Source organism: Apodemus sylvaticus, chromosome 4 (genome assembly GCF_947179515.1).
Source record: "Apodemus sylvaticus chromosome 4, mApoSyl1.1, whole genome shotgun sequence".
Lineage (NCBI taxonomy): Eukaryota > Metazoa > Chordata > Mammalia > Rodentia > Muridae > Apodemus > Apodemus sylvaticus.
The window spans coordinates 49,047,256-49,071,219 of NC_067475.1; the positions used below are offsets into that span (position 1 = coordinate 49,047,256).

General features: G+C 34.2%; 1 protein-coding gene across 1 annotated transcript in view; it reads right to left on the reverse strand.

Moving 5' to 3' along the window:
* Nucleotides 1-5,925: 5,925 nt before the first annotated feature.
* Col11a1 (collagen type XI alpha 1 chain) overlaps nt 5,926-23,964 on the reverse strand; it is a 172,402-nt gene continuing 154,363 nt past the window's right edge. Inside the window, exons 58-67 of the mRNA XM_052179401.1 lie at nt 18,509-18,562; nt 17,524-17,631; nt 16,988-17,041; nt 16,853-16,888; nt 16,708-16,761; nt 15,096-15,345; nt 11,445-11,557; nt 10,330-10,398; nt 8,205-8,438; nt 5,926-6,751 (exon numbers count right to left, since the gene is read on the reverse strand). Coding sequence (XP_052035361.1) covers nt 6,605-6,751; nt 8,205-8,438; nt 10,330-10,398; nt 11,445-11,557; nt 15,096-15,345; nt 16,708-16,761; nt 16,853-16,888; nt 16,988-17,041; nt 17,524-17,631; nt 18,509-18,562 — 1,119 coding nt within the window. The 3' untranslated portion in view covers nt 5,926-6,604. The remainder of the gene's footprint in view (nt 6,752-8,204; nt 8,439-10,329; nt 10,399-11,444; nt 11,558-15,095; nt 15,346-16,707; nt 16,762-16,852; nt 16,889-16,987; nt 17,042-17,523; nt 17,632-18,508; nt 18,563-23,964) is intronic.

A 23,964-nucleotide genomic window follows, 5' to 3' on the forward strand; every position in this document is an offset into this window, starting at 1 on the left:
TAACCTATAACAGGTTTATTATATAATCGGAGATAATTATTGTTTATGAAGGCTATACATGTTTAGTCTAGTCATACAGGAAAAACTGTCATATATTGCAGAACATTTAAAAGTGCTATGTAAACAAGGAAGAAATTAAGTTCATACAGGGGTTCACAAATGACAAGAAGCATGTACATTTAGGTGATCAGAAAATATTGCAGACTTTAATAGTAGCAAAGGTTTGAAAAAGCAAATCTGGACATTAGTGCCAATGACATGTAAACAAGCAAGGAAAACAAGACTTTTAAGGTCTAGAGTATGATTGAGATCACAGAGAAATTATAAGTAAAACCACAAGGCATGTTTATGTGGAACAAAGGGTGGGAACACTCAGGCATGTGCTGTCAGGATTGTGTAGCATGTACTCGTAGCCACTGGGTTTCTCCACTGGTGCCTTTTGCTCTGTAAAGAGAGCATCATGTTACCTCTTGCATGGTTCACATGAGAACCTTCTTGAGGTCATTTTAAAATAGTGAAGTCATTTTTAAATTATTTTGTTAAAATGTATATCCCGTTTTCTGTTCCGGAGAATGCCGACTTTAAAGAAATCAGTCCGAAAGATCATGACTGCATACAGAAAACAATAAAAGTACCGAAAAATATCTCCACGATAATTACTCCTTTAATTTATTGCTTGTAAAGAATTAATACATGTTTTAAGTATATTAACACTAATAGTAAGAACTATATATTTGTTAAGAATAGAAGAAGGATGTGCATGGATCATTTATTAAGCCCCTCGTTGCTAATCAGATAGTGTTCTCTAGGTCAATGTGCAAATCAGTTCCCCAAACTTCTTGAAACAATTATATATGGGTCCTCTCAGAGAAAACATTCAATAAAGCAGGGACTTTGTGTAGAAATGAGTGAGTACAGAAAAATGGATGAAGTATAGATGTTGTCTTCTTTTTCTCTCTCCTTTAGTTGACTAGCTCTTGTGATTCTCCAAAGAGACACACATCTGACCATGTGGTTCCTTTGGTTGAACAGATGTGCTACTTAAAGACAACTCAGAGACTTCAGAAATCCTAATGCCTCTGATAACAATGAGTGTGATTCTGAAAGATTTGCATCACTGAAGATTCTGATGAGAGGCTTACTAGCTGGAAAAGATCTGCAATGCTGGCACTGAGCTTGCTTCCAGATGCTAGGCTTGAATGAAGTTACCTATCTGCTTGAAGATCTGTTCAGAACTTTTAAAGTTTATTTGATGATTCACTTCTTCCTTTGTCTTAGAGATGAAGATTTTATATAAAAATAACTGGTTTGAAGATATGACTTGGATATTCTTGTAGCATGTTCTCAAAGACAAGTCGCAATTGAGACACTATACTACAATTTAGAACAAAATGAAGTATTTATCAGAATATGCAAATCACCTATGAAACATGATGTTTTCTATAAATTTAGATTTTTTTACACTTAGAAATGTGTCAGGAATTTCATTATTACAATTTATAAAATTGATTTCAACAACTTTCTCAAACTTAAGACAAACCATATTTTAAAAAATATTAAGGTCAACAGTAAAATTGTAATTTATTTTTTAATTTTTATTTCTCTCTCTTTCTGTGTGTCTGTCTGTCTCTGTCTCTCTGCCTCTGTCTCTCTCTCTCTCTCTCTCTCTCTCTCTCTCTCTCTCTCTCTCTCTGTCTCTCATGATGTGTGCATGTGCTTGCACACAGGTGCCCATGTAGCCAGAAGAGGATATAGAATTCCAGGAACTGGAGTTACAGTTTACTGTGAGTTGTCTTGGGTTCTGGGAACCAAACTCAGGTTTTGTATGTAATGACCCTCAACTGCTGAGTCATTTTTCCATCTGTAATTTTATTTATTTTTAATTTATATTTGATATGCCTTTGAGCAAAGTATGCTTTTAGGCAAAAATCTTCATCTGTACATGAAGATATGAGGTTAATTCTTATTTATGAATTTATTATTTAAGTTCTTATTTAACAACTTAAGTATATTTTGTTGTTTTCTTTAAACTGGTACCTAAGCTTGTTTTATTAAGGGTTCAGTTATACACTTTTGCAAAATGCTGGCTTGGTGGTTTCTACAAATAAAATTTCCCACTCTACCTCTTTGTTCCATGAAATTTAATGTTAAACCCTCATAGGTTTGATCAAAAAATTCTCTGTCATTTCTTATACATTTTCCTTTTAGCTTCAGACTATTCCCTTCCAAGGACGCATGCAAATATTTTATTTAGGGTGGAGGCTTTGCATACTAGTCAATTTAGAGCTTAGTCTCTGCTCAAAATGTGTGATGAGATGACAGTGGATGGATGAAGTATAAGAATTTAAACTTTTTTGATCATTTTATCAAATGTAAATCTTCCTATATGGACATAAAAATATCTACCTCTTTAGTTAATTATAGGCATATAAAGGTAGTAGGGATGTGTACTTTTGTATGTCTTCCTGTCAATAATTTTCCAAGGTGCTTACACCTAAATAAGCCCTGGGTATAATGAAAGAGCATTCCAGAGATTATAGAAATTTGTAGTTTTTGAATGGAAAGGTTACGAGTGTTTCTGTAACTCTTTTCTACCACTCTCAGTTTTGTTTTGCCCTGATCAAATTTCCTCATAATTATGGACTACTAAATTTAAAGAGAAAATACCTGACGATTCTACAGTAATTGGCAGGTACTGTAATTGATAGGTACTGAAATGGTAATGTTGTATGCAGCACATTTTCTGTCATTTTCTTCCTAATAAATCGCCCTTCCATCTTCATGGCTCTCTGGGCTATATGTGCATCAAGCTATGGCTAATCTTACAGTCAGTGCCAGGAGATAGGATGAGCAAAGTAGAACTGGAGAGAGCTCTGAACCTGTAAAACTCATTCATCTGTAAAGCAAAACATTCTGCTTAAAGAAAAAGAGACACGAGGAACTTTGTCTGATGACTTTGGATTTGCTGCATATTAACATGGCTTGTCACACAGTTTGGTATTGTTTGCAAATTGTTCCTAATCTGCCGGGTGACACTGCTAATCTGGGTCAGTGGAATGACATGGTTGGTGTAAGGATTTATTTATGAACAACCAGATACTTGTGAAAATTCTGAACTACTTCTGTCATGTGTGTGCATGTGTGTGTCTATCAAGAATTGATGCTGTGTTGATGATAGTAATAATTTAATAGCAGGAAATATAAAGCTGTTGCTTCTGCTGCTGCTTAGATGACATAGATTAGATGCTACTCCAATATGTTGTAATTATTCTGCATGCAGCAGAATATGAAATGAAATAAAACACAAGTTCCAGGAATATTCTCATGTATTGTTTCATTTAAGAGCATACACGAGCCTGAAAAAAAATCATATGTTCATCAAACACTTTCACCATGTGATTGGTTAGAAAACTACCTTTGCATCCTTGTACTCTTTTGCCATTCTTCCTTGAATTTGTTGTAGAGGTGGCCTTTGGAAAGATGTTAGATTAGGGGTTATCCATCTAGCATTTATATGATAACTTCACAGGGTGGTGTATAATTATTAGGCATTCAGTAAATTATAAGTATATTGATGCTTTTATCCTAATATAGAAATGGTTTACTAAATAATCTTACTATCAATCATGTCATGGTCACTAGAAAATATAGTGATAAGAGAATTCATATAGTAGGCCCATGACTCTGCATGAACTGAGCATGAATAATATTCACAGCTATGGAGAAATAGATATCAGAAACACCTTTATGAAAAATTCTAGTAAATCTAAGATGCACATATGGACAAAATTTAATAGAGTTTACCAAATTTTTAAAAACAATCCTAGTAGATTCTAATACCAAAACCATGATATAAAATGAGAGCATTTCTAAGCTATTATTTAATTTTTAATGTATATAAAGGATAAATGTAGTCTTTAATAAATTATATGGAGTTTACCTATGAAGAAACTCTCTCTCTCTCTTTTTTTTTAGTATAAAGTTTATTTATGGCATGGGGAGGGGAGTTAAGGGGATAGTATAGGCAGAGAAAGCCAGAGAGAAGTGGAGCTTGGTCATGACCAGGTGGAGAGAGGGGGGAGACAGGGGGAGAAGGGAAGAGCCCATGAGGGCAAGAGAGGCGAGAGTAGGAGAATAAGAGCTAAAGAAACTCTAAAAGAGACTGTGATGTGTGACTGTATGTGTGCCTCTGTGTGTGTGTGTGTGCGTGCGTGCACGCGTGTGTGTGTGTGTGTGTGTGTTTGTGTGTGTTCTAGCACAGATGACCAAGGAAGTCACTGACATATATCTAAGAGTTAATAAAGAGTCATATTCCCAAAATTTCTGACATTTTGTTATGGTTTCCATTAAAACAATTATGATAAAACGTTGATTCACTCAAAATAATCCTTTTCACGTTATTTTATTTACTTTGTGCTTGTAATTTAAGAAACAGAATTATACCAAAACTTCCTTGTATTAGCATGTGACCCATTATTTGTGCAGGATTGAACAAGCATTTTAATTTCAATTCTAATAATTTTCATTTGTTCCAATGTCTTAAATGTGCTTTCAATTTTCACGGAAGTTTTATTTATTTTCCAGATGAAGTCATCCAAGGAAAGAGAGAAAAATCTTCATATCAGGTAAAAGATCATGTTTTTGCAAGAAAAGTACAGAATAGTTATGTCTGCATTCATTACCTTAGTTGTCAAATTTATTTCATTAAAAAGACAGCTGCTTTGGCATAAGTTAATACACAACGTGTTCTTTCATTAATGTGGGTAAATTAACTGATGTATGAAAACTTTCTTTGTAAACTAATATTATTTCATGTGTGATTTAAAGACTAATTTGCTTGGAAAATATTTTTAGTTCTGAAGTCATGAAACTGTATGAGACTTTTACCTTTAAAAAACGTTTACCTCTAAAACCATTTTGCAATACTAACTATAAATTATCATTTTCTTGGAAATATTGCATGCCATTATTAATTATATATTTGAGAAGTTATCTTTGAAGGCTAACAGGCAAGGATTACAGAATTCTAATCTGGATGGTCAAGTATGACAATCAAAAGTCTTTTTGAAGATGAGAGTGAATTGCAACCTGTTTAAGAAAGAAAATGACCAATCCAGGTAGACAAGACTTGATTTATTGATAAAATTCATATCTCCTTCCTCCAAAGGACATTTACAAACTTGGTTTCAGAAATAAAAAAATTCTGAATTACAAATGTTCACTTTTAAATGTCAAGAATACAGATTATAGTCTTTGAGATAAATAATCAGGTGATAGGTGTTCCAGTGGAATCTGGTATCAATTAATTTAACATTTCATATAAGAAATTATAATAAAACATTTATTTTCAAGTCTTACATATATTACTTAAAATAGATACAAAATTCAGTTGGTGATTTTAAAATTTTATTGCTATTCCAAGGTATGTGAAAGAAAATACCTAAGTGAAAAAAAATAGGGGTTGATTGTCTTGAGCAAATATGACTTTTGAAACAGCCCACTCACTCTGTGTATTTACCTACTAGGTTGGTCAAATGTTGAAAATAATTATTTTAAAACAAAGGAATTGTATTTTTTGGGCAAGTAAAATAGTATTTGGGACTATTATTACTATGCACTTAAAAAGTTCATTGTTTTAACCTAACATTGCACAAATTCATAAATAATTGCTTATTTTCCATCTTTAATATTAGTTGGCATTACTGAAGCACACTGAAGACAATGAAGAAGATTAAGTAGAGAAATAATTGTACATAAAGTTATTTTCTGGGTGGATGTTAAAACAGTTTCTCATACATATTTTCCTGTCCAAAAATATAACTTTTCTTGATATCCATATATACAAGTATTTGGTGAAATCTGGGTTCTGAGAATAAAATATTCGAGGTATAGCACTGAATTAATTTTTAAAATGCATATTTCTAGCTGAAATTCAACAAGGTACTGTTAGCAGAGAAGGGATGATTGGTGTGTGCTCCTGAAAGTCTAGGTTTGATCACTGTGAAATTTGTCAGTGACATCAAATAACTGAAGTCTTCAACATCAACATATACAAAGGCATTTTATTATTCATCAAGGAAAGGCAGTTAGAGTCAGCAGAAATGCAACTTGAGTTTTGTTTCATGGTATTTATTGCCATCACAATCCACAACTGTCATGAAATTAGAGCTGGGTAGGATTGAGAGTCACGTGCAAGTTTTGGAAATGGAAACAGGGATGACAGTGTAGAACTGTACATAAAATAATTACAATTTATTGAACACACTTTTACTATATCTTTGATGGACGGGAATGAGCACCATTTTTTTTTAGGAATATATACTTTCTGTCTTTTTGTTTTCTACAGCACCAACGAAATCCAAATAGGAAAAAGAGAGATGAAGTTTGAGAATTGAGAATCAGCCCTGTTGCCATCTCAGCCACACTACCTTACACCGTTATGCCTATTGAAACTTCTTTCTTCTGACTGTGCCTCCAGCAGGCATCAGTGATTCCTAAACATGTTTTCTATACCATCCTTATTCAAAACTTGCATGTGGCATAAAATGGGTTGGCGGCACCAAGGTACTCTTTCTGTTGGTTTCATATGGTCTTCATCCTAATCTTAGCCAAGAAAGCAAGCTGGACCGACTTCAAATCCAAACTTCTGATTCTGATCACCAAAATCATTGATCATTACATCAATGATGGGTACCTGATCAATTTTCGGAGTATTGATCTCAATCACTGTCTTTTCATAGCCTTTTCGGGACTGTAAAGTTAAGCAGAAATTAAGTTATTTCATCACTTAATATTATTAAAATTCATGTTAACTATCTGATCTGAGCTATAAAAGTGACAGATAATAGATCACCAATAACAAGGTAAAAATTCTGTTTTAAAATTAATGATGACACATGAAGATTTAAACTTTGTTGACAATTACATTTGCTATATTATTTCAATAGCTTGATTATGCTATTATTCCATGGTTAAAAGGAATCTGAGTTAAAACATATAATTCACTATGAAATGTACATATTGAGTCTTACATAAATAAGAAGTCCTTAATAATTTATGTTTAAAGGTGCAAAAAACGAATTAAATTTTTAATGGGAAACCAGAATAAAGTATGTCAGAATACTGTCCACAAATGGAACTGTGTAACAAGAATTCTGACAGAATTTCCAAGAAAATAAAGAGTCTGTGACCTCTGTTCCTCCTAAACATGGGTTTGTTCTTGGAATGAGCTTTCATGCCCATCCCAAGTGTAGTAAATATGAGTGGGGTTGCTTTCAATTACACATTGTTGATTGCTTTTGTTATTCAAAAGATGTTTTCAAGCATGGTCTGTCCTCTTGAATTTCTATACAGGTTGAGCTCATCTGTTCTTTACTCATTTGGTCTTGCGTAACCTTCAGAATATAAATTGTCAGATGCTCTAAATAAAGTTGACTCTTGTATGAGCCCTTGACCTGCCATAATCTTAGGTTCCATTTTCTCAGGTTTGGACCACCAGATTTGATGGCAAAAGTGTAGGAATTTAGAGTCACATATTTCTACTACTGTATTTTAATTTTATAACCATAACAGTGCAGTACACTGGGGATTATTCTATAGCTTTGTTTCATTTACTTTTTTCCCTCTTCTTTGTTTTTCTTGTACCAAACTCATGCTGCTAAAATCATGAACTTTGTTGCTTGTAATTGACATCACTCGAGTCATTCACTCCAAACTAAAGCAATAGCTATTATATGGAATTCTTACATGTAAAAAAAAAATCCATGGACTAAAAAGGGAAAAATAGACAACTGCTCCAAAGCTGGTATGATGTTTCTTCCAAAAGACAGACTAAAAATACTATGAATGATATATTCCTCTTTCATTTTAAACTCTTGGATTCAGAGATTGGTTAGTATACTGTTTTTCTTTTCTTTTTAATTTTAGTGACTGTTGTTAATGTTTTTCAAACATCAGATGTAGATATAACAACATATGATCTAATGTTACCTTCTGATAAATGTTCAAAACTACATGTTTAGGGGTGTATTTTAAAATATCATAAGTGCATGTGCCTTGGTTGTTTCTAATATGTTGTATCTTCATATGTCAGTGCTAAGTCCTAAGTCTTTCTAATAATCAATATCCATTTTAAGAAACACACAGTACTCACTGCCTCTCAAGCCCAAACCTCTGGAAAGAAAGCAGACTGAGACTGGACTCACCGCACAGCCATCGTACAAAGCTTTGATGTGTGGGTTGTTCTCATAGGACATTTCCTCATCGTTTGATCCCAGAAACCGAAGAGCTTTGTCATAACTTCCTGATAATATATCATACCAGGCAGTTGACTGATGGCAATTGTAGGTGAAATTTTGTCGGGCAGAGGCAGTCAGGAGCTTCAGGAATGTCATTTGTACCATATTGATGGAATTTCCTTCCACATCTAAATATGAAAGCTGGAAGAAAGGAGTAAGGCACATAAGGACTGTTCTTCTTTCTTGGTATAAAGAATTAAATACTGTCTGTGAATATCACTGCCAGGTCCTGGTGATCCTAAAGGGAACACTATCATTTCATGAAGAAATGTGACAATAGTCAAAGGAGCCAGAGTGAGGGGCTTTGCTACCAGCACTGGAATTCCCCCCACCCTTCAGTTACTACAACACTGCTCATACTGTAAACAAATTAACCTCTCTGTTTACTTTAGACTAGTAAATATGTAAGACAGCAAACGTTTTGTTTCCAAGAGATAATTTAGCCTACTTCTGCACATTTCAATTGGTAAGATAGTAAACATTTTTTATTGAAAAATTTGAGGAATCTTGCCACAAAGTAAAGGTTGAATTGTTTTATATTGTTTGATTTTCAGAAATTTTGCAATATATCTACCTGAATCTTTAACTGTGTCCTAGGGGCCACAGTCTTTTAAGATGCTTTTGCTTCTTAGCATAGATGTGAATTTGTCCATTTATAGAAAATAAATAGCTTGTTTTATTTTTAAAAAGTTAGCATCATTAAGCATAGCATCTCAGAAGATTTTAGTCAGGGTGCATATCAATTATAATGTTTTTACAAAGTAAAATATTCTTAGTTGCAAATTATTAAGGTATAACACTTTCATCAACTATTTTGTTTGGCATGAATGAATTATCTGTGTTCCAGAAAAGTGTATAGTATGAAATTTAAATAAAGTATTCAAACTGAGTCGATGCAAATCTGTGATCTCCCTCTTTATTTATTATGTATTCAGCATTCTGCCTGCATGTACACCTGCATGCCAGAAGAGGGCACCAGATCTCATTGCAGATGGTTGTGAGCCACTATGTGATTGCTGGGAATTGAACTCAGGACCTTTGTAAGAGCAGACAGTGCTCTTAACCGCTGAGCCATCTCTCCAGCCCAATCTCCCTCTTTATAATGGTGTTTACTTTATAATGGTGTTTACTAACTAACAAATTAAAATCATGATTCTGGGAAGGCTGAAAGTGTATTTTAGATGTGCTTTACATAAAGTAAAATAAATTAATATACACTTCAAAATATGTTTATTGTAACTCAAACTGATGATAATATACCATGTATATTCAGCATATAACTAGAAAAATTTAAATCAGGTGGAAAACTTCATTAGAAGTCATTGCTTAATATGGATGCATGTGTATGAGTAAGGAGATTAAATTTATAATTTATTACCTGCGGAAATACCACTTAAAATATTAAATAATTACCCAGATTACTGAGAAATTGTGAGAAATTCCCAATTAAGTAAAAAAATCAGTTTAACAGCTTTTAATACAATTTAATTAGGAATTTAATCTTACTATATCTTTAGCAAACTATGATGTGGAATTGGTAACTGTACTGAAATATTTAAGTAAATATGGGTTTCATAAAGAAAATTAACTGTCAATTTTTTATTATATTCATGAAACTAACAAGGAGGGAAAATTACACATTCTATAATTTATTATTGAAATTAGGAACAAAGAACAATTGTGTTTCAAGGAGACAGATATTAAAACAGATGGAGTCAGAGATATTAAATAGGTGTTGTGTTTTGATTCTTGCTACTTTTAGTAAAAAAAAAAAAGCTATTTTATGATGCTAAACTGAAACTTTCATTTGATTATACTTTCTTTTCAAGAAATCCTTTCATTTAATTTGATTATAAGCTTTAAGGTTTAAGGTATTCCTGCTATCTAAGACCTAAAGGGATGGGAATTGTGAAATCGTCTGAAACTCTGTGTATCATTACTTATGTATTTGATTGAGCTTCTGAGAACATTTAATAGGAGCTTCACCTAAGGAGGTTAAGAGATTGTGTTGGATGTAGAGATAGCAACATACCAGTTTTCCTCTCTTAAATTCACTGTACCAACTTCCTGGTTTCTCCTTTGGCCATGATGAAATTCTTACCTGTTGGTAAAGAATGGACAACTTTTAAAAAAATGGATAAAAGTTATTAATATCATTGTTTGCATGCATATCAGAAAATTTGGGTTTGAATAAGAAACCAAAATGTGTTCTGAAATATATGGGCCCTATATTATACAAAACGAGGTTTGAGCGAATACTGAGCTGCATATTGTGAGGGTCATATGATGAAGACTGAGTTATTTGCTTCCTGATAGGCTGTTTGGCGAAAAATAAAGAAAAGGGGAAACTAACTCAAAAGGCACATTACAGGCTATCGGGGAGCAGAAATAAGAGTCTTATGTAAATGACTTCTAAGGGGAAATGCCTGTCCCATCCAGCTTCAAATCATAGATGTAACTTTCCTTGTCAAGACTTTCCACAAATAGTTAGCTGACTTATTTGAAGTAGTTTCCATCCCTCTGTCTGCTTGATAGGAAAGGTGATGTTTATTAACTGAATAGAATAAACAAATATTGTCCCACTTATATGATATCAGAAAATTCATTATGTCATTTGAATATGCTTTTTCATACAGAAGATCTGCCTGTGTCTCTAGAGATAAACCTCAACTGCCCAAATACTATGAGGTAAGAATCAGGGAATTTGTTTGGTGAGATTAAATATTCAAATTATGTGTAAAGTTGGCATATGTTCATTTTAGAAAGATATTAATCCTTTATAAAATGTTCTACTCTCAACATGATATGCAGCTGTGAGTTCTATCATGTGATAATGGGTGGAGAAGAGTATACTCTCTCTAAGATCTGATATTCAGCTGTGCTGTGTCACGGAAAGCTATAGAATTTGTGAGAGCAAGCAGGTGCCAAAGGAATACATCTGGGCAACAAATAAAGGAAAGAAGTGTGTGTAAACCATGAGCATCAGTTTGGGGACTTATTCATGTTTATGCAAATGAAATGTTCTAATTACCCTGTAAGAAAAGCTGATAAATGAAAATATGACAGTATAATTTCCCTGTTTAGTTCAATATTGCAAAAACATGGCCGGAACTGTCAACATCCACCGCCAAATAGATTGGTACTTACTCCCTCAGATTTTTTATCTGGGTAGATGCATGTCTCACCACCAGCTGTGAAATTACAGTAAACTTTGAAGGAATCACCCGAGCAACCTTGGTTAGGATCAATCCAGTATTCACCTAAAAGTTAAGAAAAACAAAAACAAAAACAAAAACCTCATATATGGAGCCAATGGTATCAAAATGAAATGCATTAGATGTTAAATTTCATGCTTTGTTTTTGCCATATAACAGTGTATGTTTGAGGGGAGTTACTTTATGTTTCTTTTGCTTCGAATCTTTGTAAATAGCCTAAAGAATCACTCTGGAATAATCTCTTTAGTCCTTAGAATTCCTGTCATGTTTTGGTTGCAGCTTAACTGTAACCGTTTCACCTATGAACAGTATGTTTACCCTTGTGATCCCTCTCTGACAAATTTAGGATTATGGATATGCACATCCATATCAAGCCACTGTGGAAGAGCTGGGGTTCGAGACTCGTGTCTTCATGCTTACGCAGCAGAATTGCTCACCGAGCCATCTCTCCAGTCCTACTTAAAACATGAAAAGCTCAAATTGATTTAGTACTGGGAAATTCAAAACTACGGCATCACCCAATCCTTTAACATTGAATATTGCATATAATCAGGAGAAATTCTTTAAATTACAATGGCTTCTATATTTTTTTCATGTAACTTGAATACCTTAGATTCTCATTTTTCATCAATTCCTTCACATAGGAAACAAGCTTCTTAGGAAAACCACATAAGGAAATAAAAATAATCCAAAATATTAGCACTCCCACTATCTTTATTATTTTGTATGTTATAGGAATTTAGAGTTTTGAGTCCTATAGAAAACTAACTTGTAACCAAAAAGTACATATGACAGAAGGCTCCATTCCCCAGAATAGGGGAATGCAATGTGTGGGGTGTGTGTGTGTGTGGGGGGGTTGAGTTTGAGCAGGGGTAGGAGAGAATGGGATAAGATGTTTTCAGAGGGAATACCAGAAAGGGGATACCATTTGAAATGCAAATGAAGCAAATATCTAGCAAAAATTTAAAAAGGAAAATAAATTTGAATTAATTATTTCAATTAACAGTGCCCTTAAATATCTTCCTGTTAAAAACTAAAGATAAATTATTAAGATCCATTTGTTCACTAAAGTGGTACAATATCATGGATGGAGAGGCAGCTCAGCACTTAACAGCACTTCTCTTCTAGAAGCTCCTCGATGTGATCTGGGTTCAATTCCCAGCACCCACTGGGAGACACACAACTGTAACTGTGTGCCTTTTTTCTTCTTTTTTAATTTTTTTTCTTTTTTTCTTTTTCTTTTTACTTCTGTGGTACCATGTTTGCATATTACACACACACACCCCCACACACACACACGCACACACACACACACAGGGTTGGGGTAGGGGGCAGGCAGAGAGTTAAGTACCCAAGCACATAAAAACACTAATAATATTAGGAAGTCAAAGAGGTTCCATATACCATAAATCCCATGTTCAATTTGTCTCTAATTTATTCAGCACTTGGCTAAGACTATTTTAACTGTATACTTGGCATTGTCCTTTCTTCTCTAGCATAGTCCATCAGCTCCTTACCCAGATATATTGACAAAGTTTGGTATTCCTTTAATTTACTATACATTACTCTTCAGGCTGCTCATGACTGCTTACTATAAATGAGCTATTATTTGGTTTTACATAAACATCAGAGTCTTGCTTCCTTATAATTTTGCTACTATTGCCCATACTTTTCCTGGAATAATCTTTAATTATTACCATGGCTGATGATTTCTTTATCATTTCAGAAGAAACATAACTATCAAAGTTACTAACATTATTTTGATCAGAATACAGCCATCCTATTATTGTATAAATTCATATTTTTCATAACACTTATAATATGCTATCTTGGATTTTCCTATTTATACAGTTAGAGGATTATATCTAGGTGATTATTTTTCTATTAAACTATGAGGTTCTGTATATAGAACCACCGCTTATAAATATATAACAAATAAAGATGATCTCAGTTAATTAGTAATGCAAAGAATTAACAAAATGGGTTACCATGCTGAGATTATTAGAAAGTACAGCCCATAGGGAGATCATCCTTTCTAAAGAGCATTTTCATTTTGTGTCTTCCTCTGTATCATATGTGGTTTGTAATTAAATACATGTTGCTATCTTTTACACCTGGTCATCAGTTTTGCCTGATTAAATCATTTATAGAGTTCTGAAATATATAAGTCACATGACATAGTCATATTCATTTATGTGTCATATATACCCAACAGGAATTTATTGATTGGCAATAATTTTACATTTTGGTGTAGGAAGAGTAATTATCTATGATATGTTAAGCTAAACGACACCATCTCATTGCTTTTATGATGCCAGGTAAAAATAAGAATCTCTTTATAAGCCACTGAACTAAATGTATCTTTTGACATAAATACTGATTTAACAATCTTAGTTTTACATTTATGTAGGATCTAATTATTGTTTCTTAGTGTTAATAGACATTGTTTGCAATAATAACATTTTTGTGATGTTTATATTTTAGAGGGCTACTTGTGAACTATGTTTGACTTTTCTAGAATTACTGTTATATATAAATGAATCATATTATTAATTTAAAATCAATCATACAAAACAAAAATTTCCTGGGAGTAAGGGAAAACCAGCATACTTCAGAATAAAGTGGAAAACTGAGACTTGGATAAGTACTTAGTGCTCATTAAATAACTAATTAGATGACTTTACCACCTATTTATCAAACACAAAATTGTTAATTTCTCAGAAAGCAAAGATGCAAGGCACTTTTAGGCTGCAGGCACAGCAAAGTATGATTACCATTAAGTGAGATGGTCCTAATTTTTTTCTGGCTATGTGTGCATGAAAGGAAAATTATTTTCAAAATGTTTTAGTTTTAGTTTATGGCTATAATTGCTTTGACTGACTGTGTGTAAGTGTAATGTGTGTATGCTGGGGCCTATGGAGGTCAGAAGTTTCATGAACCCCCTGAAACTGGAGGTACTGACAGGATAAGCTATCAGATGGGTACTGGAACTGAGCCTAGGTTCTCTATAAGGACAGCCAGTGTTCTTACTGCCCCCAGTCCTGAAAACTAAACTTTTCCTGCAAATCATCATTATTCCTAAATATTGTATTTACCAAATCTATGGATCAAATATTCAGTTGTTAAGCTACTTACTCTTATAAGTATTATTCAGATTAATGTACTAAGCCATATTAACATATTCATATTAGTAAATTTTAGCATAATCATTTTAAAATAACATTAGGCATTAACATTAAGTCAGTAAGTAATAAATGTACTGGTATGCATGTAGATGCACATACAATACTGTGCTGTGAGCCATTTACATGGACAAATATATCTGTGCTAATAATAAGCATCCAAAAATAATCCTGTCAAAATGTAATAAAACATGATTTTGTAGAGAAATTTAGAAAGCATTTCTTGGAATGCATGCTGTAAATAAGGTACTTTTTTCCTATCTACAAAGCTATAAGTTGTAGTAATTTGCTTTAGTTTTATTTAGAGACTATATTAGCTATATTAACACAACTGACTGAACTGACAAGGCACTTCGGTGGCCGAGCTGCTTCGAGCATTCACTTAGTCATTGTTGGCATACCATCTGGGAAGTCGGGATGGCTGAGTTGCAGGTCTTTGCATGTCCGTGCTGGGTTGGTCTGTGTACCCATGGGAAACTTCATGTGTTCAATGTCTTGTTTCAGAGAATTGAGGGAACCAAATATCTCCTCCATGCCATCTGAGTAGTCAAGAATATTATCACCTGCATCAGCCTGGATGCTTTCAGTGTGCCTTCTGGTCTTTTTTGGTGACAAAATAGGTAATGGCTGTATGACTTCTCCAGGAGGACCCTGAAAGCAATTTGATTGAGTGTCATTATTTCAGAAAATAAATTAATAGGTTTAGTTATCAGTTGCTAGATTAATGATATGTAATATATGATAATATACACTTTTAAAAGAATATAGTAGAGATATTGAGGTAGGTTTACAAAGCAGATAATTACAAGTATGTTATCTGTAAATTAACATAGTGTGAATTTTTGGTGACATATTGCATAGGTTACTCTGTTATTTATTTACTAATCTTGACTTCTATAGTTACATCCATGACTAGATATCAGAATCTCTGGGCACTAGAACACTGTTACAAAGCTCTTGGGCTATCCAAATTTTATTTATTCAACAATAGTTTACTTTCTGAAAGAGTAGAAAGATCTGCTCCATGATCATATTAAAACATGCATAACTTACATCCTTCTATATTACTCTGGAAGTAAATGCCATAAGTGGAATTTACTGATAAGTAGTCATAGAACCACATTAAACAGCCTATCCATATCCTCACTGGTCAGATCATAGTCCACCTACATGTGCACTTAGTATTTCTGACCCTCAGAATGATAACTCAGATTTCAACCTTTCTTATAATTGGGATGAGAGAATATATGATTTTGTGATCTGAAGTCCCTGGGGTAGGCCTAGTGAAGTATCACTGCATTTCTTTTCTTATGAAAAGAAAACTATATAGTCACATGAACCCAGATCTAGGCAAGGTTGGGGATCTAAGAAAAGGATGTTATTTATAAACTGAGAGAGAGGTAACACTTTGGTCTAGGATTTCCAGTTTCCACGGGGACACTCTACTTGTATTTTGCCCTGTGGCTGGACTAAATGAGCACACATACAGTTAGAGACACTTTAGCTAGAAAAAAGAAACCAATATCCTAGAAAAAACAATATCCTATAAGTTTCTTACATACAGGTCTATATTTTGATGCAATCACTCAGAAAAATATCATTGCTAATAAATGACACTTATTTAGATATGGTATCTGAGCTTTCATGTTTGATCCTGAAGTCAGGGGTGTGTGTGTGTGTGTGTGTGTGTGTGTGTGTGTGTGTGTGTGTGTGCGCGCGCGTGCCTGTGTTCATTCTGTGGGCATATTTTCTGTTCATTTCATTACATGTGACCAAAGTATACATAATAATCTTGAAAGCTTAAAGTTTGTCGTAGAATACAATTGACAAATATTTATATGGAAGAAATATCACTTACAAAACAATCTCGACACATAGGTTGATAATGTGAGGGACCACACTGGATTTCCTACATCAGTACTTTGGATACCCGTGTTATATAAGACCAGAGAAACTATTTCCTATACCCATATACCTGTTAAAAGAGTGCCATTCTTACTAATATATACTTACAGGAGGCCCAGGAGGCCCTGGCAAACCGCTGTCACCCTTCTGACCAGTAGGCCCCTGTGAGAGAGAAAACAGGACAAGCCATGAAGTGACAGAAATGCAACAGACGTCACCGAAGGACTGCTATTCAAATGAGACAAGCACTTACAGATGATCCCTTGTTACCCTTTGGACCTGCAGGACCCTAGAAAACACAAGGAAACACACATAGGTAAATGTGTGGACAATAGGTTGTACCTGCATACTTGCTGTTTACCTCATATTTCTTTTGTCTTGTACTTACTGGTAATCCTGGGGGACCAGGAGGACCTATAGGACCAGCAGGACCTGGGATGCCCTAGTAAGGGAAACATCATTCAATTAATCTTAGTCTTAGTTCATTTCCTTTTCATATTTTGCTACAAATATTGCAAAAATCTGAAAATGTATGAGCATTGAAGAATTTTTTGTTATGAATTAGTTTTTTGTTTGGAACCCAAGACTTTTACCATTCATTGCAATATATAATTTTTATATTATATCACTACCATGAGGACTATACAGACATTCACTATGGCATCCCTAAAACTCTCAAAATAAGATCTGATTTTAGTGTGGAATCAAGAATAACTTGTACAGACATCTACATCATTGTATTTTTTACTATTTAACTCAAATCATATTTTTTTAATTTTTAAATTATTTTTAAAGAGCATAAATTAAAGCAGGTAAGAATATGGTACCCTAAAGCCCTCCGGTGATCATCATGAAAAACCATGTGAGTGCGCAACTGTATTGCTCTGATGTAATGATGTAGCCAAACCATCTGTCAAGGCTTACCCCATCGCCTTTGGCTCCTGGAGAACCTTGAGTCCCAGGAAGTCCTCTGTCACCCTTTTCCCCTTGCTCTCCTGGAGGGCCAATCAATCCAATTAAACCAGGATGTCCCTATAGAAATGAAAGAAAAAAATCAGTAATATATGTTATAGCCATGATGAAATCCTACTCATAAAATACTGGAATGTGGAATTCATTAAACATAATATCAAAGAAATGGAGGGATTTTTGATAAGCCTTCTGCATGAAATTTAGAGTTTAGAACCTACTTATAATTAAGTGGATCATTATTGCTTTCAGGAAGAACAGACTTTATTAAGGATGGAGTATTACAAATAAAAGAACTTTCTACAAAAAAAATAATAATCATTAGTGCTTCATCTGCAATAAACTATGAAAAAACCCCAATAGTGTCAAAATGGTGTACTGGTACATAAAAACCAAAAGCTCATTATTTCAGTAAGCATCTCGTTTAATATGAAATCTTTCACATTCTTTAGGGACTGCTTTGTCTTTAACAGAGTTCTGGAGATGTAAAAACCTTTCAAACCGTTGTAATTCCATTATACAAATGGCTCATTTTCTTTAGGTGGTAAAACACAATATAAATTCTGGGAGAATATATTATTATTATTTCAAAACCATTTCTGATTTAAAAGTTTTACTTTCATGTTTAAAACAGAAAAAAATGTCATTTTTGCTATTCAGTCTATTTTTGGGGAGAATTATTTAGCATAACCATATGCTTTCTCCATAAGGTGCCTAAAAGGAATCATTAAGAAATAGTTCTGCTGAAACGTTTTTCACTACTATCTGCATACCTTTTCTTCTCTAAATACATCTCTAAATACATCTGAAAATTGTTATCTTTTTCTATAATCAGAAAGACAGTAGTATAGTTTGAAATTGCCTTTAAGAGGCCTTGAGAAAGTTACCACATTTGCTGTTTAGGTTATAAAATTCTAATAACACATTCTTTTACCCTTACCTTTTCACCCTTGGAGCCAGGGTCACCTTTGAGACCAGGTAAACCAGGAGGTCCCTGAACAAAAATAAAGGAAAGAAATAACATTGAGAAAAAGCGTTATGGTTTGAATATGTAATGTCCCATTTGGCAATGATCTAGAAAGCTATAGAACTCTGGGCTCTAATCCTAGTGGCTACTCAAAATGGTATGGGGCAGGGAGAAAGATGGCTGGGTGCTGCAAAAGTAGGACTTCCTCTTTGCTTTCTGTAAGGGATCTTCTTCTAAGCACACAGTCTCAAGTTCCTCCTCCAGGGACAATAGCTTTTCCCTGTCACCATGCCTTCTTTGTCATGCACCTTAGAGACAAAATAAGCCCTTCTCTCTCCAAGTTGCTTCTGGCAGTCATATTGTCCCAATATTGAAAAAAGTATCTAAGACAATGGCTGTGGACTAAAAATTCACATTTGAGTTACAGAGGCAGTTGTTTTCGGAACTTCAGTCAAGGTTAATGATGAGTGTTATTGCATTTGCTGGGACCATAGAGAAGTTCATGGTCTTAAAATATCACAATACTGTGAGGAATCACAATATAGATAATTTTAATTAAACAAGTGTATGTGAAATCTGAACTATGATAGAAGGTATATGCATTCACATTTGAGAAGAAAGTATAAACTATTAGTTACAATAATTAAAGCAGAATAGATTTGCAAATTATGCATCGAATCCATAAGTACTTCAATGAAAGCTCTAATTTCAAAGGTTAAAATATTTTCAACATTAAAAAACATAACCAAAAGATTGTAACAATCCAATGATATTTAAAAACATCAGAATTCATATAAATGTTATTGTTGTGTTTACATAAAACCATAGTGGGATAGCTTAGGGTGATATCTAATCCTGTAGAGAATCAGAAGAGGAGTCTGTGATATGAACTTGAAGCCACAAGAGGCAATGTCTAACACTATGAATTCTGACATCAATTTTATTCATATTCTCTTGAATATAGACATGTGATAAAAACTGTGGACTCTAGAAGGAAAGATATATTAAGTTACCCAAGGACCCTGCTATGACTTAATCTTGCATTTTCAATATTCACAGCAAGACTGATGATGAAGCTTTTGTGTCCAGTTAACTTGTTAAAACATTCATGTGTCTTATGCGAATTGACCTGGAATTCAAATCCAGGAATTGGATTGATAACCAAAGATTCTTTTAGGATTACACTGAGCTCAGAGTGATGACAAGAACCCAGGACAATGTGATTTGTGTTAAAGAATGGCAAACCAATTTGACAAACAATTGAAGGTGGGTTTCAAAGGAAGCACACTGAGCTAGATTCCAAAATTTTAACAATGGAAAAAGCTCCTGTGTGGCAGAAAGGAAAATGAATGACAACAACATTCATTATAAGAATGGACTGGATGGGATTAAGGAATCAAAAGAAATGTTTGAACTTCTCCTTTTTGTGAGCCAGAAATGGTTTTAGCAAATTATAATGCAGGACTTTGTCTTCAACTCTGTTTTGTAATATATGATACTTGACTATTTTTTCTTTGCCTTAAAAGTTTATTGTGATTTAAATGCTTGCAAACTAAGGAATCTGGGAAGATCAAGAGGATGCATTTGGCTGGAGGATCAAAGACCCAATATATCAATTAGATTTTTGGATGGCAAAGTCAAGACGATTACCATGCTTCAGTTTAGCTAGACATTTTACTAAGCCATAGGTACTGCCACAGTTTTGGCAAATATAAATTTAATATAATTTCTTTTTAGTAACAAAAAAGCAGAAATGAGCTTAAAAACCACAAGGATTTGACCTAAATTATTTTCTTCTTCAATTACATAACAAAGAACAAACATAAATTGGATAGTTTTCTTCCTCAGTTAAGTAATTGGAGTTTATTCCTGGTTGTTTATTGGAGACTAGCACAAAAATTCTTCAACTGTTGATACTAGTTTACAATGTGATTTTTTTTCCTTTTGTCTATGTTCCTTGCTTTTGTTTTGTTTTCTTTCTTTTTTTGTTTCTTTATTCTTCTTTTGTATGTTTTATCTGGACTATATTTTCCCTCCTTTCACTCTTGTCAGTCCCTATCCCCAAGATCCACTCCTCCTTTGTTTCCCTTCAGAATATAGGTCTCCTAGTAATCTCTACTAAACAAGGCATATCAAGTTGCAACAAGAGTAGTCACTCTCTTTATAAAAAGTATTACTGAAGTATGGGAAATGCAAATCAAAACAACCCTGAGATTTCACCACACCAGTCAGAATGGCTAAGATCAAAAAGTCAGGAGAAAACAGATGCTGGCAAGGATGTGGAGAAAGAGGAACACTCCTCCACTGCTGGTAGGGCTGCAAGCTGGTACAACCACTCTGGAAGTCAGTCTGGCAGTTCCTCAGAAAACTGGGAATGATACTTCCAGAGGACCCCACTATACTACTTCTGGGCATACCACTATACCCAGAGGATTCCCCAGCATGTAATAAGGATACATGCTCCACTTGTTCATAGCATCCCTATTTATAATACCCAGAAGCTGGAAAGAACCCAGATGTCCCTCAACGGAGGAATGGATACAGAAAATGTGGTATATATACACAATGGAGTAGTATTCAGCCATTAGAAACAATGAATTCATGAAATTCTTAGGCAAATGGATGGAACTGGAGAACATCATCCTAAATGAGGTAACCCAGTCTCAAAAGAACACTCATGGTATGCACTCACTGATAAATGGATATTAGCCTAGAAACTTGGAATATCCAAGACATAATGCACATATCAAATGATGTCCAAGAAGAAGGAAGGAGTGGCCCCGGTCCTGGAAAAGCTCAGTGCAGCAGTGTCAGGGATTACCAGGACAGGGAAGTGGGAAGGGGTAGATTGGGGAACAGGGGGAGGGAAGAGAGATTATGAGATTTTTCGGGGAGGGGGAATCCAGGAAAGGGAAAACCACTTAAAATGTAAAAAACAAATATATCGAATAAAAACATAAATAAATAAAATAAAAAATAATGTCTTAAAGGGGAGAAGACCAGAGGGTCAGGAGAATGAATAGAAATATCCAGTGGTGTGGGGTAGGGAACAGGGGAAATCACTAGAAAATCTAGCAGCAATAGCAGCAGCAGCAACAACAAAAAAACAACAAAAGCCTCTGTGTGTTATCAGGTCCCAAAATTAGTCACATGATGTAGTTCAGGGGAGAATAAAGAAGGTGATGCACATTAAACATAAACAAGATACATTTAGTCTGACAATTTAACACTAACAATTACATGAATATAGGTGGCATACATGTTCTTTTGCTTTACTCAGAAATGCCTTATAACGCCTTAAGGCAATTGAGTCATGTGGATCAGAAGTTCATGCTTATCTCCAGTAACCTAACAAGTTCAAGGTCATTATTTGTGCATAAGACTTTGTCATGAAACAAACAAAGCAATAAGAAAAAATAAGAGTAGTAAAAGAAATATTACTGGAAGTGTAGCCTTGCCTTAGAATACCTGCCCAGCAAGCACCTTCATATGCATTAAAGACCATAGTATTTTCCCCAAACCTACAGAAAGAAAAAATACTTTTTCCTAGTAACTGTCTTTTAAAATGGCTTTAGATGAACATCCAGCAGCATATGTTAAAGGACATAATATAAATGGGTAAAAGAAACAATCAAATAATAATGTATTGACCTTACAGCATCATCGCATAGGAGATATACTTTACATTAGGACTAAAACATATGAAAGCATAAGGAAACCATTCTAATAACTGTACTTTTTGATCTGCTCTTGGGAGCCCTTTACTCTGACTGAGTTAACCTCATCCATCTGTATTAGGATGGTTTGTGCCTAATCTTATTGTAATATCATGCTTGGTTGATATCGCTGGGAGGCCTGCCCTTTCCTGAAGGAAAGTTAAGGAGAAATAGATCTAGGGGAAAAGGGAGTTGAGGGGTATATAATTGAGAGGAGTGAGGAAGGGCAAACTGTTGTTAAAATGTATTGTATGAGAGAAGATTTCATGCATACATACATACATACATACATACATACATACATACATATATGCATAGATATAATAAAGAGCCATGGAATTGTACAAAAAGCAGAAACCATTATCAATCCTGATTGAAGGGTAGGAGAATACCCAGGGGACCCCCACTCACTCAGAGGAGAAGTGGAGGGGAGTATAGGCAAAGATTTGGGGAGGAGGTGACTGGGAGAAGGGTCTTGAGTGAGACATAAAGCGAATACGTTTAAAAAAAAAAAACTAAATTAAAAAAAGAAAAGAATCCTGGTTGAATCTGATGCATGCCAGGCAAATAGCAGTACATTCTCTATATATTGAAAATATGAAAAGTGATCACATTTCTCCTGTTTTCCTTTTATAGTTAGTCTATCAGGCACATGAGACAGTTTATAGAAATTCTCCTCTCAGAAGAAGAACTGGCACAAAACACTCACCAGGCATCCACCTCTCAATCACTGTTAGAGTTCCAAATGTTCACCCCAAACACCTTCCACCTCTGAGTCTACCCACAGCATTAAACAATAACATTATGCTAATGTTAACATAATGACAAGGGAATCCAGCTTAAAATCTGTCCAAATAAATGACAAAGCACACTGCAAATGTTATCAGTACTTCTAGATACGCTCCTGATGAATGGGTACAAAACAGCTTCTTTACTCCATCATAACTCTAAAAGGTAAAAATGACAAAGAAGAAATGCTAGCAATCCCTATTGCTCAGGATTAAGAAATTACGTACTGGACATTACTTGAGTGTCAAATCTACTTTGGGGTTCTTTTTCTATAAATACTATTCATGAAGGAATGGTTAATCCAAATTCTGTTAATCCAAATCAGTTTTATGTATTTATTTTTTTGGCTGAAAACAGAAATTAGTAATTTCATGACAGAGAAAGCAGTTATACTCTCTCTATTTTTGCATGGAAGATATTAAAAACTTCATGTTTGCATATAAAAATATGATTCCAAGAGTTCATGTTTGGTATTTGCCCTTCAGGATATTGTAAAATGGAAAATCCTTAGGGAAATACATAATTCATAAGTAATAAAGAGAAAAGGAAAACAGGAACCAGGCATTTATAAGTACTCAAAATACAGATGCAAACAATCCTCCCTGTACTGTCTTGCCTTGTGAAGTATCTGCCGTGATCTGTAAGTGAAAACTGTATAGCACCGGTTTTAAGAAAAAGCAAACACCCTACACTTGACTCAGAAAATTCAAAAGAGGAGATGCCTCAACAATTAAATCCATTTAATCACAGAAGAATATCATATATTACAACCCTGTTACAGACTTTATGTGGAATATTAAAGAAAAATATTCAAACTATAATTCAGGAACCCATCTCTTCTTTTCTTTTCATTTGTATGTTGAAAAATTGATAGTGTTAAATGTTATTTTATTTTCTGAAAATAATGTATTTGTGATATTAAAA